At 43.1% G+C, this 19,675-nt stretch overlaps 1 protein-coding gene across 6 annotated transcripts in view; it reads left to right on the plus strand.

Moving 5' to 3' along the window:
• Positions 1–19,675, plus strand: part of macrod2 (mono-ADP ribosylhydrolase 2) — a 288,212-nt gene that overhangs the window by 181,372 nt on the left and 87,165 nt on the right. For all 6 annotated transcript variants that reach the window (XM_088304534.1, XM_088304538.1, XM_088304536.1 and 3 more), the window contains one exon: positions 1,626–1,747. In XM_088304534.1, the coding sequence (XP_088160660.1) occupies positions 1,626–1,747 (122 nt within the window). The remainder of the gene's footprint in view (positions 1–1,625; positions 1,748–19,675) is intronic.

Here is a 19,675-nt window from a genome sequence, read left to right on the forward strand (position 1 = left end):
TCGATTAGTTTCTTTTTTTTGGGGGTTCTGCCAGAAATAGGGGAACAAAAACAGTCATTTGCTTTTTATCGATGGGGGAAAACAAACTTCTGATAACGAGGACTTTTAATTAAATCTCAACACAAATTGTACTCTACTTTCTCATACTAGTATTTCAAGTATATATATATATATATATATAAGTGAATAAAAATAAAAAAAAACAATTAAAAAAAATATTCTTTTTTTCTATTTTGCAGAATTCCGAGACAGCTTCCGTAATTTTCTTGTTTCTGAAAGATGAACGATGAAGCTGTTCCGTAGTCTCAATATATATATATATATATATATTTTTTTTTTTGCACCTAAGCAGTTTAAGCAAACTCGTTGAAGTGTGAAATGCGATGCAGTCTCGTAAAAGTGTGTTTATGTATCTCTCGGCTGCACCGAGATAATGTTGCATCCGCTATGTCCGTCTGCGCTGAATTCGAATGATGGAAAACAAGAATAACGCCGAGCACACACACAGGGCTGCATCACGAGTGATGCCCCGCACATATGCAGAATGGATAATCGAGTAGAAAAGATGTTTCTTCCAACTTCACCCGAGCTCACTTTATCTTTCGCTTCAAGTTTCCGAGCTCGCCAACGAAAAGATTTTTTGTTCAGACACTTGTCACTTCACTACATGTATTCGAATGTAAATCTTTTTTCCCTGTTTTTTGTGATAATGAACGGATTCTCACGGATTTACATGTTTTTACGCAAAAGTAAGCGCATCCAGTTCTGCCACGCCAACGGGTTGAGAGTTCATTTGGGTTTGATGCTCTAAAAACTGTTTTGGTGCTCGAAAGAAGCAGATGTCCCTTCTTGGAATGCCACGTTGACCGAGCGAAATATACTTTTCGCCTTTCCTCACTCAGATGTATCAATATTTATCGAATGTGGACATGCTGAGTACACAAATGAGATGAGGCCGCTTTATTTTGTTTTGATGGATTTGCAAAGTCGAAGAATGTTGCTGTGAATTTTGTGAAGAATTTACCCAAAACCTTTTTTAACTTGTGACTTTTCATTTATTTCATCATTCAATGCGCGTCGGCTTGCTGAGAATGCAGAGAAATGCTTTTGCTTTTATGGAGAACAGTCGGAGACTTTGTTGAAAATGATGAGATTCATCCTCACTTTTATAAGTTTCAAATATTTTCTGGGAATATTGTATTTGTGTATTGTTGAATGCGGATTATGTTTGGGCCAAGTTATAGTTCCATTCGTCTTACTCCAAGTGATTTTTTGTATGGCTGGATTTCGCTGCCGCTTACTGTTGTTCTTCCCGAACACCGTCCAGACGATTACGTTGCCAAAAGAACAGGGTGAGATTTGGCTCTTCAGAATAAATCACATTTGAATTTGTCATTCACTGACTCCAATTCTTTTTTTTTTTTTAATTTCCCTACAATGTATTAATTTAGGAGTCCATCCATGGTTTCTTGGCATCGGCTTGGCGTTTTGGCATCCCGCTGAGAGATTTTATAGTCACTTAGTAAGACGCGGCAGGCTGCTTTGGAACGGCTGCCAAGCATGTCACCTTGCTGGAGGAGTCTGATGTTTCAAAGAAGCTTTGTGTTTTTGTCCCTTTCCAACAGTTGTGATCCACACCGTGGGTCCGGTGGCCAGAGGTCACGTGGGCCCCACCGAGACCAATGACCTCACCTCCTGCTACCAGAACTCCCTCAGGCTGGTCAAGGAGTACGGCTTGAGCACTGTGGTGAGTGGGACACTATTTTTCACTTTGGAAAAAGACCCATTTATTGATTCGAATCCTTTTTATCATCACAGTTGAGAGGCACACAAATAAAACAATTTAGTACAAGCAATGGATTAAACAACAAAATAATGAACGGTCGGCTCCATATAGTTTTGGTTTTCCAAGGCTGCGGTGTGATCTTGAACAGGCAGTTCTTGCTCGAAGATGCTCCAATATGGCCGTTTTGAAATATTTTTCCAAAAAGAATGGTCCAGAATCCCTCCTCAGCGGGCGTGAAAGACTCATCACCAATGATTGCAAACGTTTGATTTCAGTTTTTGCAAAACCCGTCATTAGGTTGAGGGGGCAGCGGCCGAATAGATTTGGATCGTCTTGCCCCCCCTTGGTTAATGAAAGAATCATTTCTAAAATACATTTTCTATATCGTATATACTTTTTCCCAGCACCGGACATGACAAATGTGATTCATTTGTCATATCAACTCTATTCCTAAACACAAAGTGTGGGATGATGTGTCAAGAAAAGATTTTAAAAAACACGTATACACAATCTTTCCCATGACCGCTTTAAATGATGGCATGGATGGCAACACAATTCACAGCTCGCTGCGTCTTCATGTTTACAGACGAACCCATTTTTATCGATTTTTTTTTCTTTCCCTTTACTCAGTGGGGGTAAACAAATGAGTGTCTTTCTGCAAATAGCCACAAATCTCATTTTTAGTGTCAGCCTCCGTCCCCCACAACCTCATCAGAATCCAATCAATGGAAGCGCTTGCCAGCGTAGACGGGAGACACTGATTAGTGCCACTTTCATTAAAGATGATTGTGACAAATTCCTGCGCTGATGATGAATCATTGTGACCGTGATACTCACTCCAGGTAGCAATTAAATGGATGTGGAACGCTAAAGAAAGAGTTGGAAGGACTTTGCATGTCGTATCCACTGCGGGTTTTTGAAAGTGTCTGCACTGTGGCTGAATTTGTGTCAAGTGCAATTCCAATTTTTGAGAGGAAAACTGTTGTGGCACGTCCGTTGACGTGGATTGTTGAGACGTCATTGTGTTTCTGTGTACGGAAGACTTTGAACAACAAATGGTTGACCACGTGTCAGGAATGGAATGAAATCACAAATCGGAAAGTGTCAAGCGGGTCGTACGTTTTTGTCCACGGTCATAATACGTTTGAAATATGGACTTGCCTGCAGTATCTGGTGTTCATAAAGACAAAAACAATAAGGTCCAAAAAATTCTGTCTAACCTAGTAATGTATATCATCTCCAAATAATGACAAACTTGTTTGGCCTCAGAACGATCCCAACTGAATTAGGAGCTTTCATTTCAACCGAGAAACGTCGTTTTTGGGATGTACCCTTTTAAAATGATCTTTTTATTCTTTAGTTTCATGACTTCATTTTTAAGACCGTTTTCACAAATCATGCTTTGTCAACATAAATGTGATTCATTTTGTCCAATAAATTGATCATCAATTTCATTCCATGTTCTGTATTCAACTTTACTTTTTTTAAATTGATATTTAGCATGCCAAAGCTTATCTACAAATCTCATTCCTGTTTTGTCAGTGTGAGCTTTTCCCAAAAATCGTTTGTGGCTTAAGAGTCGATGTCTGAGCATCGGCAACGTTAAACTTTGTATTCCGCTAACGTGACATCGCGACCGGCTGCCATCAAAACAGGCTCACCGATTCAGCGATATTGTTTGGAGTAGCTCTTCAAGTGACAAGCCGTTATCGTTGATGAAGATATTTTGCGCTACACACTTATTAAGAACTCTCAGAACTCCTCTTCTTCACGCATGACCAATATCTGAACTCTGCCACATGGAAGTTGAGAAGTCTGCTTGCATCAATTGTCAGTTTTGGCACTGATGAGAAATAACCACGTCATTTAATTCTGACGTTAAATATGCCACAGCGACGTGTCCTTTCTCACAAAGTCTCCCACCAAGGACTGCACCGATCATTTCATTTCTCCAATTTGACTCCGCCGCTCGTATTTCTTCATTTATTTTGACAATATTCTCTCCATTTGCAAGAAGCAGACGTTGTGCTTTGACTCACAGCTGTCTGGATTCTGTTGATGTATTTTTACAGCTGTTGTGCATTGAGCGGAAACAGCGGTGCTCTGTGATGGACTGGCCTCGAACGATGAGCCGAGTCGTTAGGTTGTCATCGCCGCAGCCCTTTCCAGCAAACGGCAAGGGCGCCACGGCCACTGCAACTGCACCAGCCCTCATTTTGCCACGAGGAAAAGATGTTATGGGGATTTCTGTGCTCAGGAAAAAAAAATGTGGAATTTGCCCATTTGGACTGCCTTGATATGAAAAGGGGACATCGAGAGTGTGACACACACACACACACACACACATATATATATTGGTGGAGGGGGGGCTACATTTTGGATTTTGGAAACCCAGACTGCTTGGCTTCTAAATTGGGATACCAAAGCATTAAGAAGGAATATGAGTCAAAACAAGGCCTAACACAAACATGAAAGATTAAAACTCAGCAAAATCCCGTTTTTCTTGAAGCCCAAAGCCACCCTTCAGGCTGTGAAACAAGCATCGGTCCTGTAGTTGCAATCTTCACGTCCAAGTCTTCTCATGACTGTAGCGTGTCAGGACAGAGTTGATTGCACAGCTGAAATGGATTTCCTTGACCTCAGGGCAGCTCAATGTGTATGACCGAACAATTGCTAAGATCCCCCAAAGACAGAAATTAGTTTCAAGAGTTGCTCCTGTCTCCAAAGTAATGTTGCATTTTTAGCTCTGCTGGGGAAAAAAGAAAACAAAACAAAACGGCAAACTCTCAGCAATTCCTTTTTGGAGGTTTCCCTTCTTGAGTCGTATTGTTAGCACGACTCCCCGAGTAACGGATCACGTTGCCGGCTGCGCAAGAAATGCAAATCTTCCGATCTGATCAACACCTGCTTAAGTATATTTTTAATTTGTCCTCGTGTTTTTAATTCAACGTCAATGTGTCGCAATTGCCCTTTCGGAAGGGGCGATCTTCTGGTTCCAATTGAAACCAAAAAGAAGTGACACTGAAGCACAACGATGACGTTTGTGCAGGACATCGTCAATCCGTGTCCGTCGGCGGCCGGCTTGCGTTTGCATTTTCACTCGACTTTGTATATTTGTCCACAAATCCTGATTGGATGCACAGAAAGCGTTTCGACCTTGAGGCATTACTTGTTGATCCTTTTTGTGGATTTCTTCTTTGCTTGACGAGAAGCGTTCTGCTTCAGTTCATCGCCGTGGCTGAAAGAGCAGCCGGCCGTCACAGCTCCCTGGGCTCTGACTGACCACATCTCACATGTCGCACTCTGCAATCCTGTGCGCTGGACTTAAGGGGAGGGGCTTGTGCAGCCTGCAAGTGCAAGTTGGCAAACAGCCCCCTCATCTGCCCATTGCTTGTCACGCAACATTTTTGGATGACAAGAAAACTGGTGGAAAACATACATACAGATTTTATTTTATTATATTTCAAAGTTTTTATCAAAGCAAATCCCAGCGGTCGATCAGAGTGAGGCCGATTCATGCTTGTTGCGCTTTCTATGCCCTTTTTTTGTGGTACTATTTGAAAAGAGCTGAGGTTTCTGGGGAAACTCGCTTGTCAGTGTTGATGAACAAAAGAAACAATAATTTGAAATTACTCTGTAAAAATAAATGAAATGAAATTGTTGCACTTTGAAGATTGCTGGTGAAAGGGAGACCAAGTATATCGTCGGGGTCATCAGGTGGGCCTTTTTCATTCATTGAAGCCCACAACGTCTCGAAATGGCTCAGCAGTCTCAGGTACGAAACCTCGGTGTCATACTGGGGCTGTTTTGAACCGTAACCACATTTTCTGGATAAAACAATTTGAAAAACGCTTGATTTTTCTTTTTCATTTATTTTTCTTTTGCATTTGTGATTTCCTCCCGCCAGTGCGCATTCCGAAACCACAACAACATCCTCGCAAAAGCAAAATCGAATGCCTTGCCCTCAATGTCTCCCTTGGGTTTTCCTCACATCCGTTTTCCTCGACAGACTCCGACTCAGCAAGTTCTTACAAGACATCCAACCTGAATCAGGAAGATGGTCTTCCACTCATTCTGGGATGCTAAATGATACGATTTGTTTGTCTTCCTGTCATAAATCATTCCAACGTCATCTTCTTGGGTAGCTGTCCGCTTGGCAACATAAACCGTCTTTGCGTTTTGAGACGACCGGATCAGAACTGGCCGGAGAGTTGGGGCCACCGCTTCTGGAGAAACGTGAGCTTCTTTTTTTTTTTTTGACGTGGTCCTTTCTGCTGATGTTTGTTGGCCATCGGTGGTGGTTTACCTCCGTCCAAGTGTTAATCCCAGCTGTCAGAGTTCATGTTTAGCCGCAAGGAACACACAAGATATGCTCTTTACCACACTTTCGTGTTTTGGGGGAGGGAGCAGGTCCTAAGTGACTGATGACGAAACTCAACCGCGCTCCTTCATCTGCCAGATGTCATGCCAGCTGAGCTTTTTTTTTTTTTTTTTTTTCTGCCGGTTTTGGCATGTCGCTCTGTCTCCCCCTGCCTCATGACCTCGTCAACCACAGGCCTTCTCTTCTCCACTGATATCGCTTTGTGTCACTTTTGCTCTGAGCCAGTGACCTGCTCGCCCACAAGCACATATTTGCAGCGAAGAACCAATTTGGCGCTCTGAACAGCAGCATCACCATCGAGTCTACTTCTCTGCCATATCCGGAAAGGCTCATGATCAGCCTTGTTTTGGCGCCTTGGAATTTGTTCACCAAACTCGTAACTGTGATTCCAATTTGCTCTCAGCTGCATCGTCTGATGGAACTTGGATTACACGGAGCTCCAAGCTACGATTTCGGTGATGTGCCGATCACCCGTTCCAACTATTTCCACCTTGTTGTTGGCGATCTTCTATTCTGTTAAAGATCACAAGAGACTTGAGCTACTGATCGTACGACAATTTCTTGTGAACAAGGTTGCGTTGGTGTGATCCATATCGTTTGTCTTTGAGCGAGCAGGAAACCGCCGGCTGAAGAAAGAAAAGCAGTTAACTGCATTGAAAGAGTTCAATTGTTCTGCTTGTTGACATTGTACAAGCACGTTTTCATCAATTCATGATATTCTCATCCCATTTTGTGTGTGTGCGTTTTCACCTCTTCGACCTCTGTAGCTAAATTTCGAAAATGTGTGTAGAGTCGAGGCTTTGGGGAGGGGCGGTCCTCTCTGAGGAGGCGGCTCTTGCAGTCCATGGAAGTCAGGACGCAGTTAATGCAGGTCCCCTGTCTTGTTTAGTTCTGGAAGGCTGCTCATATTTTCCCCCTGGAAGCCAATGTAGCATCTGTCAGGCACAAACTGACCGACCGACGGGGGGGCGCCACCATCTGGAAGCCATTCCGATTTTGCTTCTTTTTAAAGACCATATCAACTCACCTCTTGAAAAGTCACCTTTAGAATAAAAAAAAAAAAAATAATAATAACGCATTTAAGTAAGCCGTCGTCGTTAGGGAGGCTTGAGAAGCGACTGTCTGATGGGCATCCCAGTACAGCAAGATTTCTTGTGGAGCGATGATCTTGCGGGCTATCTTGAGTCGCTCTAATTTGATGGTGACAAGCTCCAATTTTATGCTTTGTGAAAGTATCTGTCATGAAGTGTCGCAGACGACATTTGACTCTGACTCTCAGGCAGCCCTGCGAGTGTTTTGTCGTCATAACATATTGAAGAGTTGAAGAGATCCAACAGGGAAGCCACAAATTGCCCGTAGAGAAAAATGCTAAAAGCCAAGTGGATCGGAGATGAACGGTGTCGAATGATGGGATTAGCCGCCGCTCTCTGTGGGCTCATTCCAAGGCTGCGAGGAGCATTAGTGCCCATTCATTTTACCCACAAACAATTTTGTACAGTGGCACGTGCACGTGCACATGCGCACCCTGCTTGACAATGACAGCCGCTATGAGATAATCTTCTTAAGAAGAGAGCAACTGCATAGAAATGAAGCATCAGAGGGTCAAGGGACTTTTGGGGTTTTTTATTTATTTATTTATTTTTTTTAAATGAACTTAGTGGAGGTGTGGCATTTGTTTAGATCGAGATGACAATTAGAAAACATTCATGTTCTCTTAAAACCATTTGAATTTGACCATTGTTTTAATTAAAAAAAACATTTAACTGCCTGGCGAAAAAGGCAATTGATTGGTGATCTTTCGCCTGGTTATTTTAGAACTTATACTACATTTCTTGTCTTGATTTAAAGTGCTTTGTATCGTTGCAATTATTAAGTTTGGAAAAAAAAGTACCATTAAAAAAAAAAAAAAACGAAAGCCGCACCAGGCTATAAGCCTACTGGTGAAAGAAAAATCCACACAAAAGCCGCGCCGTTGCGATAAATCGAGGAAAAAAGTAGCGGCTTAGAGTCCGGAAAATGCAGTACTTGCGCTCGACTTCCTGCGCTGACTCATCGTGTGATGAATTATTCTGGATTCAATAACTGAACATTTCCACGCAAAAATGTCCATCTTTCTGCTTTCAACATAAACGAGCATGATCCAGAAGTGAACTAAAAATGGAACACCGAGAGCCAGATTTGGCCTCTAATCGCAGCAAAATAAGCCCTAATTAGATTACAAAACATTTTATTGGCCATTAGCTTGCATAAAGCCGCTGATTTATGTGCAGCGAACCCCGCCCACCCTTGTATGACATTTTCACTCAAGTGATGATCCTCCTCATCCTGAACATCTCTAATTGTAAGCATTGTAATGACTTGATTATCCGCGGAATGGCATGAGTGACAACAAATCAGACTTAATGATCTCCTTTGCGACCGAATGCGTTGCGGTTTACTCCTAATGTCTGTATTTAACGTATTTGAAGAAGCCAAAGTATTTTGCCAATTGACCCCACAGTGTCCATCGCGGAAGATCCGACGTTGAACTGACGCTCTTGCTCCAATTAAGGGGGAATTAAGCGCGTGTCATGTCTGCATCGCGACTGAGCTGGTTGTCTTGCTGAGTGCTTATTAAGCAGTCCGCTTTGAAGCCAATCAGCCAAGCGTCGCTCGCCAGCCACTTCCGCATACCGTACCTGCATGCATCAGCTGAAGGTTAATTAGACTGAAGCTTTCAAAAGGTCACGGCGCCATTTAAATTCGTCATTGCTATTTGTCTGATGTGAATCGCGAGCAACACTGGGCCAATTAGATCAAATTACACTGATAGTGGTTGCGGTGGCCTGCCAGTCCACGCTAATGACCACGGGAGCGCCAATTACAAGCGCCGGCCTTAGTCAGAAGGCCGTCATAGCTCCGGTCACGAGAAACAGCGACATCATCGCTCGGCGCAATCCCTTTTTCCATATTGTGTGACCATATGTAAAATGTGACATTTTCACACAGTTGACGGGGATCGAAATGTTCATCTCTTGAGTCTGTGAGTGGGGCGGACTTACAGCACGTGAGCATCCAAGTAAGCAAGGCAAGAGCGGTTAGATGAGATCCACGGCGAACAAAAGGCAACTCCACCAGGATGCGCCGCAAGGGAAAAATGGCGGCATTCCTCTTTTCGACTAATGGGCTGCGACAATAATAAAGTTGCTTGAAATAATTGAAGGAGCAAAGCGGCGTCAAGCAGAGCCAGACTGAAGCTCGGGACTCCAACGGCTTTTTTTTTTTCCTCGGCTGCCGGCTGTGCGGAGCTCCTGGAGACGACGTTGTTGTGAATTTCTATAAGGCTCATCGCTCCCTCGGTGGAGCCATCTGAGAATTCAAGCGACAGCCCGCACCCAACTGAGGGACCATCAGAGGAAGTTGTTGATTAAACAGATGTCGTTGCTGCGTTACGCCGTCAGACGAGCCACAACAAGCGCACATTAATTAAACATACCTGAAGAATGCGGGCCACCCAGTACAACAAAAGACATTTCTATCTTTGTCTCTGCGTCACAGCGGGAAGGAGAAAGTCACCCCCACTTTGACTTTTTTGAAGAATTATTGCAGCATGAGGAAGGATTCTTGTGTTACATGACAATGTAAAATAATTGCACACAAAAGTCAATCACAAACAGCCCAGTTAAAAAAAAAAAAAAAAAAGGATCTTGGACGTTTTTAGCCGTCAATGGCAGTAAATGACTTAATATCGTCTCGCGTTCTCATCTTGGTGATAGAACGCTGTCTCCCAAAATCCACGACTTTTTTGTCCTTGACGACGGTCGTCTTGTCACACGACAAGATATCATTCGGCGTCACACTGCAAGTCCGTCAGCGATCGTCGCATGTGAACTTTATTGATTTTGAATTATTGCTCAGCCTTCCATCAAAGCCTCAATTCTCGTTGCTGAGAAAAAAGAACAATGCCATCTGGCTAGTTTTTTCCAATTTTGTGCGAGAACGTCAACTTCAAATTATTAGTTGACTTCGATGCAAGCTGTTTGACAGAAATGATCTTAAAATAATACGCTTAACATGTTGGATTTAATTACCCCCCGCCAGTGCGCCACTTCGGTGAGTCTGCAATGACTTTATGGCACTTTTTTAAATTATTTTTTTTTTTGCAGCTTTGATTTAAGACTTTTATGAAGCCGAGCGTTGAACCCAACTTCACACTTGCCACGGCCAAGTCCATGAAACTGAAATTTCACAGAGATTCTATTTCAACAAGCTTGCACACAATTCTCCTTCAATCATAGCGGCCACCTTAACAGATGCGTTTGGTCGGGGTCCAAAGTCTTCCCACCCTTCTTTGACGCACTGGGGACATTTTGTCGTCACGCGCTATACATAAAATGTTTTCATGGGACACAATCAAGGGGCGCCTCGGATTAAGAATCAATGACAGAAAGAATCATTTTGGATGTCGGTTTAAAGCGTCAAACTTGAAAATGGAGGTATCGCATCACAGGACATGTTATTCCATCAACTGCTTTCAAAACAGTTTCATGTGACGCAAATTTGCACGCTTGCCCGCCATCTTTGCAGTTGTTAGACAGGAAAGAGAAAAGTACGAGCGCATAATTGCGTCCGTCCTTCAAAGCAATTGAACACTTTTGCCTTTTTTGTTTACTTGCAATGCACACACATGACGAGCGCATTGTTAGACTTTTGTGTTGACGGTGGACGAATCAGGTTACGAAAAGTGAAAATTCACTTAATTCACGGCTGCTTAAATGCATTCATGGGGGAAAAAAAATTCATGTGAACCTCTCTGGTAAATATTTTCTTCCGTGTTAGTAACAAAACAAATAACCAGAGAAATTATATCATTGACAAAAATATAGAAAAGAAAAAAAAAAAATCATCAAATCGGTTCATCTGTTGGGTGCCAAAACGCAAGCTCTGGTTTTACAGTAATGTGTTTTTGAATTTTACAACGGTGGTCCCCAACCACCGGGCCGTGACCCCGTAACAGTCCGTGGGACATTTTGGACCGGGCCAGGGCGGACCTCACAGATGAAAGGGGGAAAAAAAAAACTTGCAGTAATTTCGGTTTATTTATTATTTGAAGCAGAAAAATATTTAATTTTGAAAAGTGATCGGCTTCTCTCCATTTCTGTGATGGACGCTTGACACGATTGTCTCAGTTCTCAGTTGCTTTATGCTAGTATTAAAAGGAGTAAAAAAACAGAGCATCTACGAAGCTCAGTCTGCACAATATGGATTTGCTTTTGTTGTTCTTAGTCAGCCAACGGAAAAAAAAAAATAGGTGTGGGTCCACAAAAATAATGGTCGTGTGTGAATCGGTTCACGCCGGGAAATAGGTTGGGGGCGACTGTTTTACAAGTCGGCACTCGAGAACGAGAGAAAGCGGTTCACCCTGGATGTGCGGCCATGTGGAAAAATATCAGTTGGAGCCACGCCGAGGTTCTCCAACAATGTGAAAATAAGATTTTCTCGGTCGCGAGCCCAGAGAATCGGCATCATCCCCCCCGACCCCTTACTCGCGCACACGAACTTCAGCCACCCGGCGTGGAGATGACAGTTTTCTCTCCCTCGTGGTTGGTGTAAGTTATTACAAAACCGATTCAGCAAAAGTTACCATCCATCGATGCATTTTCTATCCCGCTTCGAATATCCGTCACAAATTATGAAAATGTTTTTGTCTTGCGTAGTGAGCCCATGATCATGAATATTCCAATTTGTCAATGATGAGACACTGCCACTTACTGTTAAGACCTACATTTGTCGACTTTTATTTTTGATCAGCGTTTTTGGAAAATGAAATGATCAAAACTTCGCCGTTCTCCCTCCAGGCTCCGGTGATGATTTGAATCAGACGCAGCATTGTTTATGCGGTTTATGTATTTCTTTAATTAGCAGCTATTACCTTTGCAAACACCTTTGCGGCTTTAGTGCCGTTATTATCTCCCAAGGTCATCGCTAACGAGGGCTGACACGCTGTGCCTGGCTGCTGCTGATTGACTCTCACTTTGAAACTGGCTCAATGCTTGCAGACCGACTCAGCAATTCGGGGACACGTCGCTTCACATCTCGCAAGATAATATAGCAGTTATGCTCTGAAACTACTTCTGCAGACGGAATAGCTTAACGTTAACGATGTCTTGTATATGTGGGTACATATATAAATAAATATATATATATATATCATTTATTTTATTTTTTTGCACACTCCCAGTGTGGGATGCCAGATAACCTCCTAATCTCCCCGTGCTTAATATCTAATGTCACTTGGAGGCCCCCCCTGATAATAGCATCGGGCATGAAATAGATTCCAGGCCTTTCTCATTTTGTGTCGAAGGCTTTTCGAAAGAGAGCAACGAGCGTGAGATGGAGAGTGGAGGACGATGCATAGTACGAGCGTGTCTCATCCAATTAAATGAATTTCAAAAGTAAAACTCTTCGCATTCATATCCGTCATTTCCACGTTAATGACCTGTGATTGTCTCGTGTCTTTCACGTGGATCTTTTTTGGGTTTTTACTGCCCACCAGTCGTTGTTTGATGCCTTCTGCACTCAGTCAGTACTGACCTCTCCGGAGTGGCAATCTGAATATGGAACAGCGGTTCATCATAATTATCTTGACACAAGGTTGTCTTTTTTTATCTGGACTCAGCACGCCTAATTCCCCCAGCAATTAAAACAAACTGTCGTGTTTTTCAATCCGTTCGGCCCGATCGTCAAACTGAGGAGAAGCGACTTGAGGTAAGCGTACGCCTCGGCTCGTTTTGCCTTCATCGAGGCCATTATGAGTGGAGATGGTGCGGCATTATTGGCGCTCGCCCCGCTGTGCACCGCGAGGGACACGGCGACGACGAATGTGTGTTGATATGGCATAGATCAGGTATAATGACCTCCACGGTTCTCTCTTACGCCGCTTTAATTATCATCCGCATTAATACTCATTAGGATTCTCTCTGTTTTTAAGCTCATGCTTCATTAATTCTAATGATCATGTCATAAAAAGGAAAAAAAAAAACCTGTAATCTGTGCACATTGTGATGATGTCCATTTTGCCGGGTAACAATTTGTTTGGTGCTGTCCAAACATGAGCCGCCATTGTTCCGAAGTAACGTTCTGCTCTGAAAACATGTGATGTATTTGGCGCCGAGAAAATGGTTGCTCCACTTTTAGTAACTAATTAATGCTTTATCAATATTAATGCTGAACTCCACATTTAGAAAACCGTAATTATCTGCGTTTTCCTCTGGCCATTTGTAGGGGGGGGGGGGGGGGGGGTTATCGGTATGGTTGAGCTCCAGCAACAACTGGAGTTTGTGACCAAGTGGTGAAATGTTCTGATGTGACAAGGAAGTCAAACAGCAGAAGAGAAGCCTACTCAGCATGCGGCGCTTTTTATTCTGCTTGAAAAATGGAAAGTATTGGATGGACGGTGTCATAATTCACGGGAGCCACCTGGTGATTCCCTCCGCGGCATGGCCGTTTCCTCTCTGCCAGCTGCTCCCTTTCGTCCCAATCAATCGACCGTCGCTGCTGTTGCAATTCGCCGTGACCTTGAGCGCCGTGCCCCTTCTTTGGTCGCCACGTTGGCGGCCGTCGGCTTCCTTCTTATCCGTCCTCATTTAGCCACACACCTGCGCTCCGACCAAGATGGTTATGCAGAGCAGCTTTGGGAATTTCTAGCTTTTAAGGAACATTTCGTCCCGCTGGATGCTTTGTTTCACTGTGACGTTTTCTGATCAGACTGTCCGTTGCTTTCCACTTTCACGCTGTTATTCAGCACTCACCGAGATGAGCTGCGTTTAAAGATGTTGGTGGAAAGTAATTGCCCTGTCAGTGTTCATTGCAAGGGTACCTCCCTTTATTTGCTTGAGCATAATTGTCATTTCATTCGAGCTATCAATACCGAAAAAATGTTGCTATTTTATTGTTGTTGGTCTCGGCCCTGATTTATTTTCAAGATCTGCTTCTTTTAATTTTCAATTGTGGAGGTGAGGGATGTTCAACTTGAGCAAGGTACTCGCATGCTGAAAGCTGAGGCGAATTTGAGACACTTTCCAATCCGAGTCAACGATGGCCACACTTGGCGACTCTCCTGTGGCACTCGGCGTGTTCGGAATGATTTTATTCCCCGGCACCCCCGCCCCGATCTGCTCGATAAACGGTGTGACCGTACAATCATTAATGTTAAATCTCTTTAATATTTATGATGGTTGACCACGGACATTGCATTTTTTTGGGGCGAATGTGGGAGGAAACCGGAGAAATGCCACGCAGGCACGGGGAGAACATGCAAACGGCACACAGGAAGGCCGGAGCCGGAATCGAACCCACGACCTCCGCACAGTGAGGCGAACGTGCTCGCCAGTCGGCCACTTTACTAATTGCAAAGATAAGAAAAATAGCTGAGAATCGCTCATCTCCCGCCACACTGGGAAACGTTTTTCTCATCTAAATGATACTCGATCGAAATTGCGCACGGCTCTCTTGCCGCTCTGCCTTCGGAAACGGCCATCTTTTTGGATGACTCTGCATGCAACGCGAGGGAGTCTCACTTGTGCGGGTGTCGCAGGCCGTCTGATCGTTGGCCTGGAAGCTCGGTGAAATAAATCTCTTTGGGGATTTAAAGGTGCATACTTTGATCAGCCCATCCTTCAGATTGCTTTCGTACTCGGCTCCAGCCGCCTTGCCGGCTTTCAAAACACGGCTTTAGCGGGCTAATACTTTATAGCCGTGTTCCTCACTGAAGTGTAAATGCGACAGAGCTATTTGAAGATGAGGACAAGCCGTGGGGAGCGCTCTCACCGACACGACACTTTTTGCATCTGTAGCTCCCCCGTATCCCTTTGCCAGGCATAAAAGAAGTTGTGCAACGTGACGAGGCAGGTGTACGACGCGTTCGCTCCCCCCCCCACCTGCAGGCAGCGAGAACGGACCTGGAGGTTCGCCGTGCTCGTGCTGTGCTCAGTGTGTGTTTGCACGTCTTGGGTCTCGCGGCGCATCTTATCCAAAGTTCATTCCACCATAATTACATTAACGCTGTTTACATCCCACGGCCACCGAGAGTCGATTTCCTCCTCATTTGTATAAAGAGTCAATTAGAGGCAGAGTGCACACCACTCACACACTTTATTTTTTTCTTCAGTTTTCAAATCTGCAATGAAACGTGCGTTCATATGAACTCATCTAAAGCATTTCTGGGCCTCTTCACGTTTATGATAGATAAATGAAAAAATAATAATTAGGGGGGGAAATAGTTGCATTTTTATTGTGGGCGAGTTGAGAGTTTGCTGTTGGTGACTTCGGCTCGGATATCGGACCAAAGTCATCAACAAATTGATGATTTCTCCAATCGTTGCGAAAGCGTCCTTCTTCTGCTCATTTTTGGATTGCCGTAAACGGGACACTCATCACGGCATTGTCATTGCCTCTAATCGTGACTTAAATAGTCAACACATTCTCATGAGGATTAATTAGGAGGGAGTTTCACAAAGAAACCGACTCGATCCAGCAGGAGTGCCGGAATAATGACGAGTTCGTCTGTTTCTGAACACGCCACGAACACGTGGTGACAAGTTTTGCTATATCTTCTGGTTGCAATAATTTGCAACGAATTTCACTTCCTTTGACGACCAAAGATGAGTTTCGACAAACATGTGCCTTAAATCTTCCATTTCCGTGCTATCAAGTAACATTAAAATGCGTCTGTGTGTGCACAAAGTTAAATATTCCAGCAGCAGTAATACTCTTTACTAAGAACACTTTGATTTTAGTAGCAGAAAGTCACTCCTAAAAGATCATCAAGAAATAATGAATTCCCACTCTCACCTTTGCAGATCTTCTTCCATTAGAGACAAAAGCACGGAGCACCTTGTTTCTGCGTAGGTTTGAATATCATTATCTTTCTTCGAGTGCGAGAAACACGGTTGGGTGCCGCAGCCTTTGCCCATGACGAAAGAAAATACATACGGAATTGAGCCGACAGCATGACTAATAGCTTGCCGTTTGGACCGCACGCCCGTCTCAGCAAAAAAACCTGCTCTCTCAAAGTGAGCCATTATACAATTATCAATGAGCCTGCCTCGCCTGTGAGCTCGTCCAGCAGTTGAGGACTTAGCGCCCGAAAAAAAAAAAAGAGAAATTGAAAAAGCAGTGTGCAGGCTGTCTTCCGCTATGCCCGGAATGAGGATGAACCGAGCACAAAGGAGCCTGTCGCTCCTCATGTCCCTCCTGTCCCTAATCCCCGCACTCCTGAGTGTGCCATTATCCGGGCTCAGATCTCAGCAGGAGAATGGCCCCCAGGTCCACATGGAGAGAGAACTGACCTCCTCACTGCAACGACGTCCTTGGACCAAAGTCATTGTCAAGGCCGAGAAAGCGTGCTGGAAGAACTCCTCAAATTGACCTGAAGATTTTTCTGCTTTGTGTACGTTCCCTCAGGCATTGGAAGTCATTAGAATAAAGTCATACCATACTTTATTGTACGTGTAGTCATGCCTGCTGTGCTAAAAAGCCTGCTCCTTAGTTTGCGTCACAAAATGCGCGCCAGGCCGTCAATGGTATTGAGCAAATATTTTGGGTCTGACCTCGGTACCGCCTACAATCTAATTTGTGTTGGTTGCTCATAGCTCTGGCCGAGCTCAGATGCATTGCTCTGTATCAGGGGTGTCAAACATACGGGCCGCGGGCCGGATCAGGCCCGTCAAGAGTTTTAATCCGTCCCGCGGGAAGATTTGGTAAAGTATAAAAATGGTTTTGGTTTTATTTGGAAAAAAAAAAGTATGACATAAATGTGTTAAATATGACACATTCAACTTTTGGTAACATGCAAATAGCAATAATCTGCATTAAATTGATGCCGATTGTTTTATGTGATAAATCATGATTTTTACTGGTAAGAGATTTTCCACCATGTGGCCCCCGAGCTAAAATGACTTTGACACTCCTGCTCTGTATCGTATTGTTGGGAGCTTTAAACGTGCGCATCACTGAGGCCAAGTCTGCCCACGGAATACATGGATAAGCAGCTCTGCTTTACATGCGGCGGCTTCCTCGCTCTGTGCTAGTGTGCAATGTTTACATTTGAGTATGGCAGTTAAAACTGGGGGCTAAATACTGTTCGCTGAGCGCATTTCAAATCCGATTGACTTAAGGTTCTGCAACATATCTACGTTTTCCATCCCTGCATGCACACATTTCGAGCTAGAATTGGAAAAAATATGACACAGTAAAAAAAATAATAATTCCATTAAAATTCAGATTTTAAAAAATAGCATATATAAGACTTGTTGTTTTTTCTGTACATTAAATAGTAATAGGCAACTCTAACCCTACATATTTTACATTTGGCTGATATGCAGGTCTTTTTTTTTTTTTTCTCCCCGTATTGTTGCATCACAGAGCCGGCATTAATGGGGCTGTGCAAATGGGATGAACTCCCGTCGTCTTTGAGGAACCAAGCCCAGGGAAGGAAATCACAGACCACGTTAAGCCTCCGTTAACAAAGAGAGTTCATTAAGTCCATTCAATTCCCAGTTGACCAAAACATCCCGACTTGAAGTCACTGAGTAATTTATTCCTCAAGTGAAAGAATACTGAATTAATTGGGAAATTGACCCAATGTGCGATCTACTCAACGTGTTTGTCATTTTTTTTTTTTTTATTTGCTTGTAAAGTCAAAATCTGACAAAATTGTCGAAAATCTTGGACCGGGCATGCTTCTTGACTGTACCAAACTACTGCAACTGAACGTGCGGTTTATGAGGTCACGTCAAATGAAATACAGTTATACGATACCTCGGATTACTATCGTGGCTGCGCTAGAATGCATTTTGCAGTTTTCTCTATTTGCAATCGAATGGCGTGTTACTTAACGAACACCAGGGATATTTGTAGATTCCTTGGACGCATTTCTGTCCCTTTCTGTACTCTTGAATTTGCTCATCAATTGTCTTTAATCACTGTTGTGCTGTTGTCACCGCACAGTTGGATGCCTGCATAGTCAAAATAGTCTCCATCTGTCGGTCATTAATTTCCAAACGCCGAGGAAAAAACGGTTGCAGAATATAAACGCTGAATTTTGATTAGGTATAATATAGAATTTATTTCAGAACAGTTTTTAATGAGCAAAATGATCCCAAACTTTTACGTTCGTTCAAACAGACAAGATGTGCTCAGTTCCTCATTTTTTTTTCATGTCAGCTATGAAATCGTTTTGTAATGTTTTCAGAGGTTGAAGTGGGCTAAAGTCGAGATGGTTATTTTGACATTAGCCAGGACTTTGAATAGCCAAATTGTGCTCGTTTCCTCCCGTGACTTGGAGGGAGGCGAGGGGGGCGTGGCCGTACTGCTCTTTTTGAACTCCTTCATTTTCTATTGATTTCTCCCAAACAAATTGACAAAATTAAAAATGCAACTTAATATTATTTTCCTGATGGGAAAAAAATACATAAATTGAGCTTGATGTTGAAAAAATGTTCCATTTTCCTCTTAAAATGCCTCATCGCTGTAATGATTTGTATGCAACGTTGCGCAGAAATGCAAAGTGTACGTTTCACCCCGAGGCGTGCACGAGAGCTCGCCTCAACATGTGTACAGTTCTGTCTCTTCAAATTTCAAAGTGGGCTCGGGACTTTGAAGTCCTCTTTTGAAATGGCAATTTTGAAGTGTTGAAGGAGGCTTTGAAAGCAAAAAAAAAGAAAAGTTTAATGAGTAGCCTCCCAACAGAAGTGTGTCACAGGCAGACGTTGACATTGCTCAAGCGCAGACCTTTTTATGATGCAATGAAAACGGTTGTTGAAGTTGATTGATGGATGAAAATGAAAGCAATGTCTCTTGAAAATGTTTCCTAATGATTTTACAATTCATTTGGGTCAACCACAAGGGAATCGTCGACTACTCGTTCGCCGATTAATGCTAATTGTAACGGTCCATCACCAGATGCTGCAAATCTGCCCGCAGATATTTTGAAGCGTGATATGAAGTTTCATATTCATCCCAAGTTTTTAATCGCGGCGCTTTAGCTTGTGTTTTCTCTTTCTGCTCCGTGAATCACGTGTGGATGCGGATGACGGTTTAAATAAAATTTCAAGTACCAATCTACATAATTTAGCCAGGGATGAACGCCATTTTTGATAAGTAATAATAATAATAATAATAATATTTTTTGTAATAATAAAAATAGTTTTGCATGCACTGCTGAAACTAATTCCCACCCATTTAGTAGGTTGTAGCTTTGTAATATGAATTGGAAAAAAAATGTCTTTGTTTCTTTGCACAATTGTGCAATTTTTATTTGTTTTCTCTTCCTGGCAAAGCACAATCGGAATGACATTTCTTCATACAAATGAACCATAAATCTGCAATAAATGAGTCCAAACAGATCTTTGGCTATATAAGAAATCCAATATGGATATCTGACGGTCTACATGTGCTTTTTTTTTTTCCCTCCATATGGCTTTTCTGTGTTCCCCTTCTACCTCTTTTAGTCTTTCACATTTTCACTT

This window comes from Idiotropiscis lumnitzeri, chromosome 9 (assembly GCF_059441095.1).
Source record: "Idiotropiscis lumnitzeri isolate Australia: NSW breed Sydney's pygmy pipehorse chromosome 9, RoL_Ilum_1.0, whole genome shotgun sequence".
NCBI classification, from domain to species: Eukaryota; Metazoa; Chordata; class Actinopteri; order Syngnathiformes; family Syngnathidae; genus Idiotropiscis; species Idiotropiscis lumnitzeri.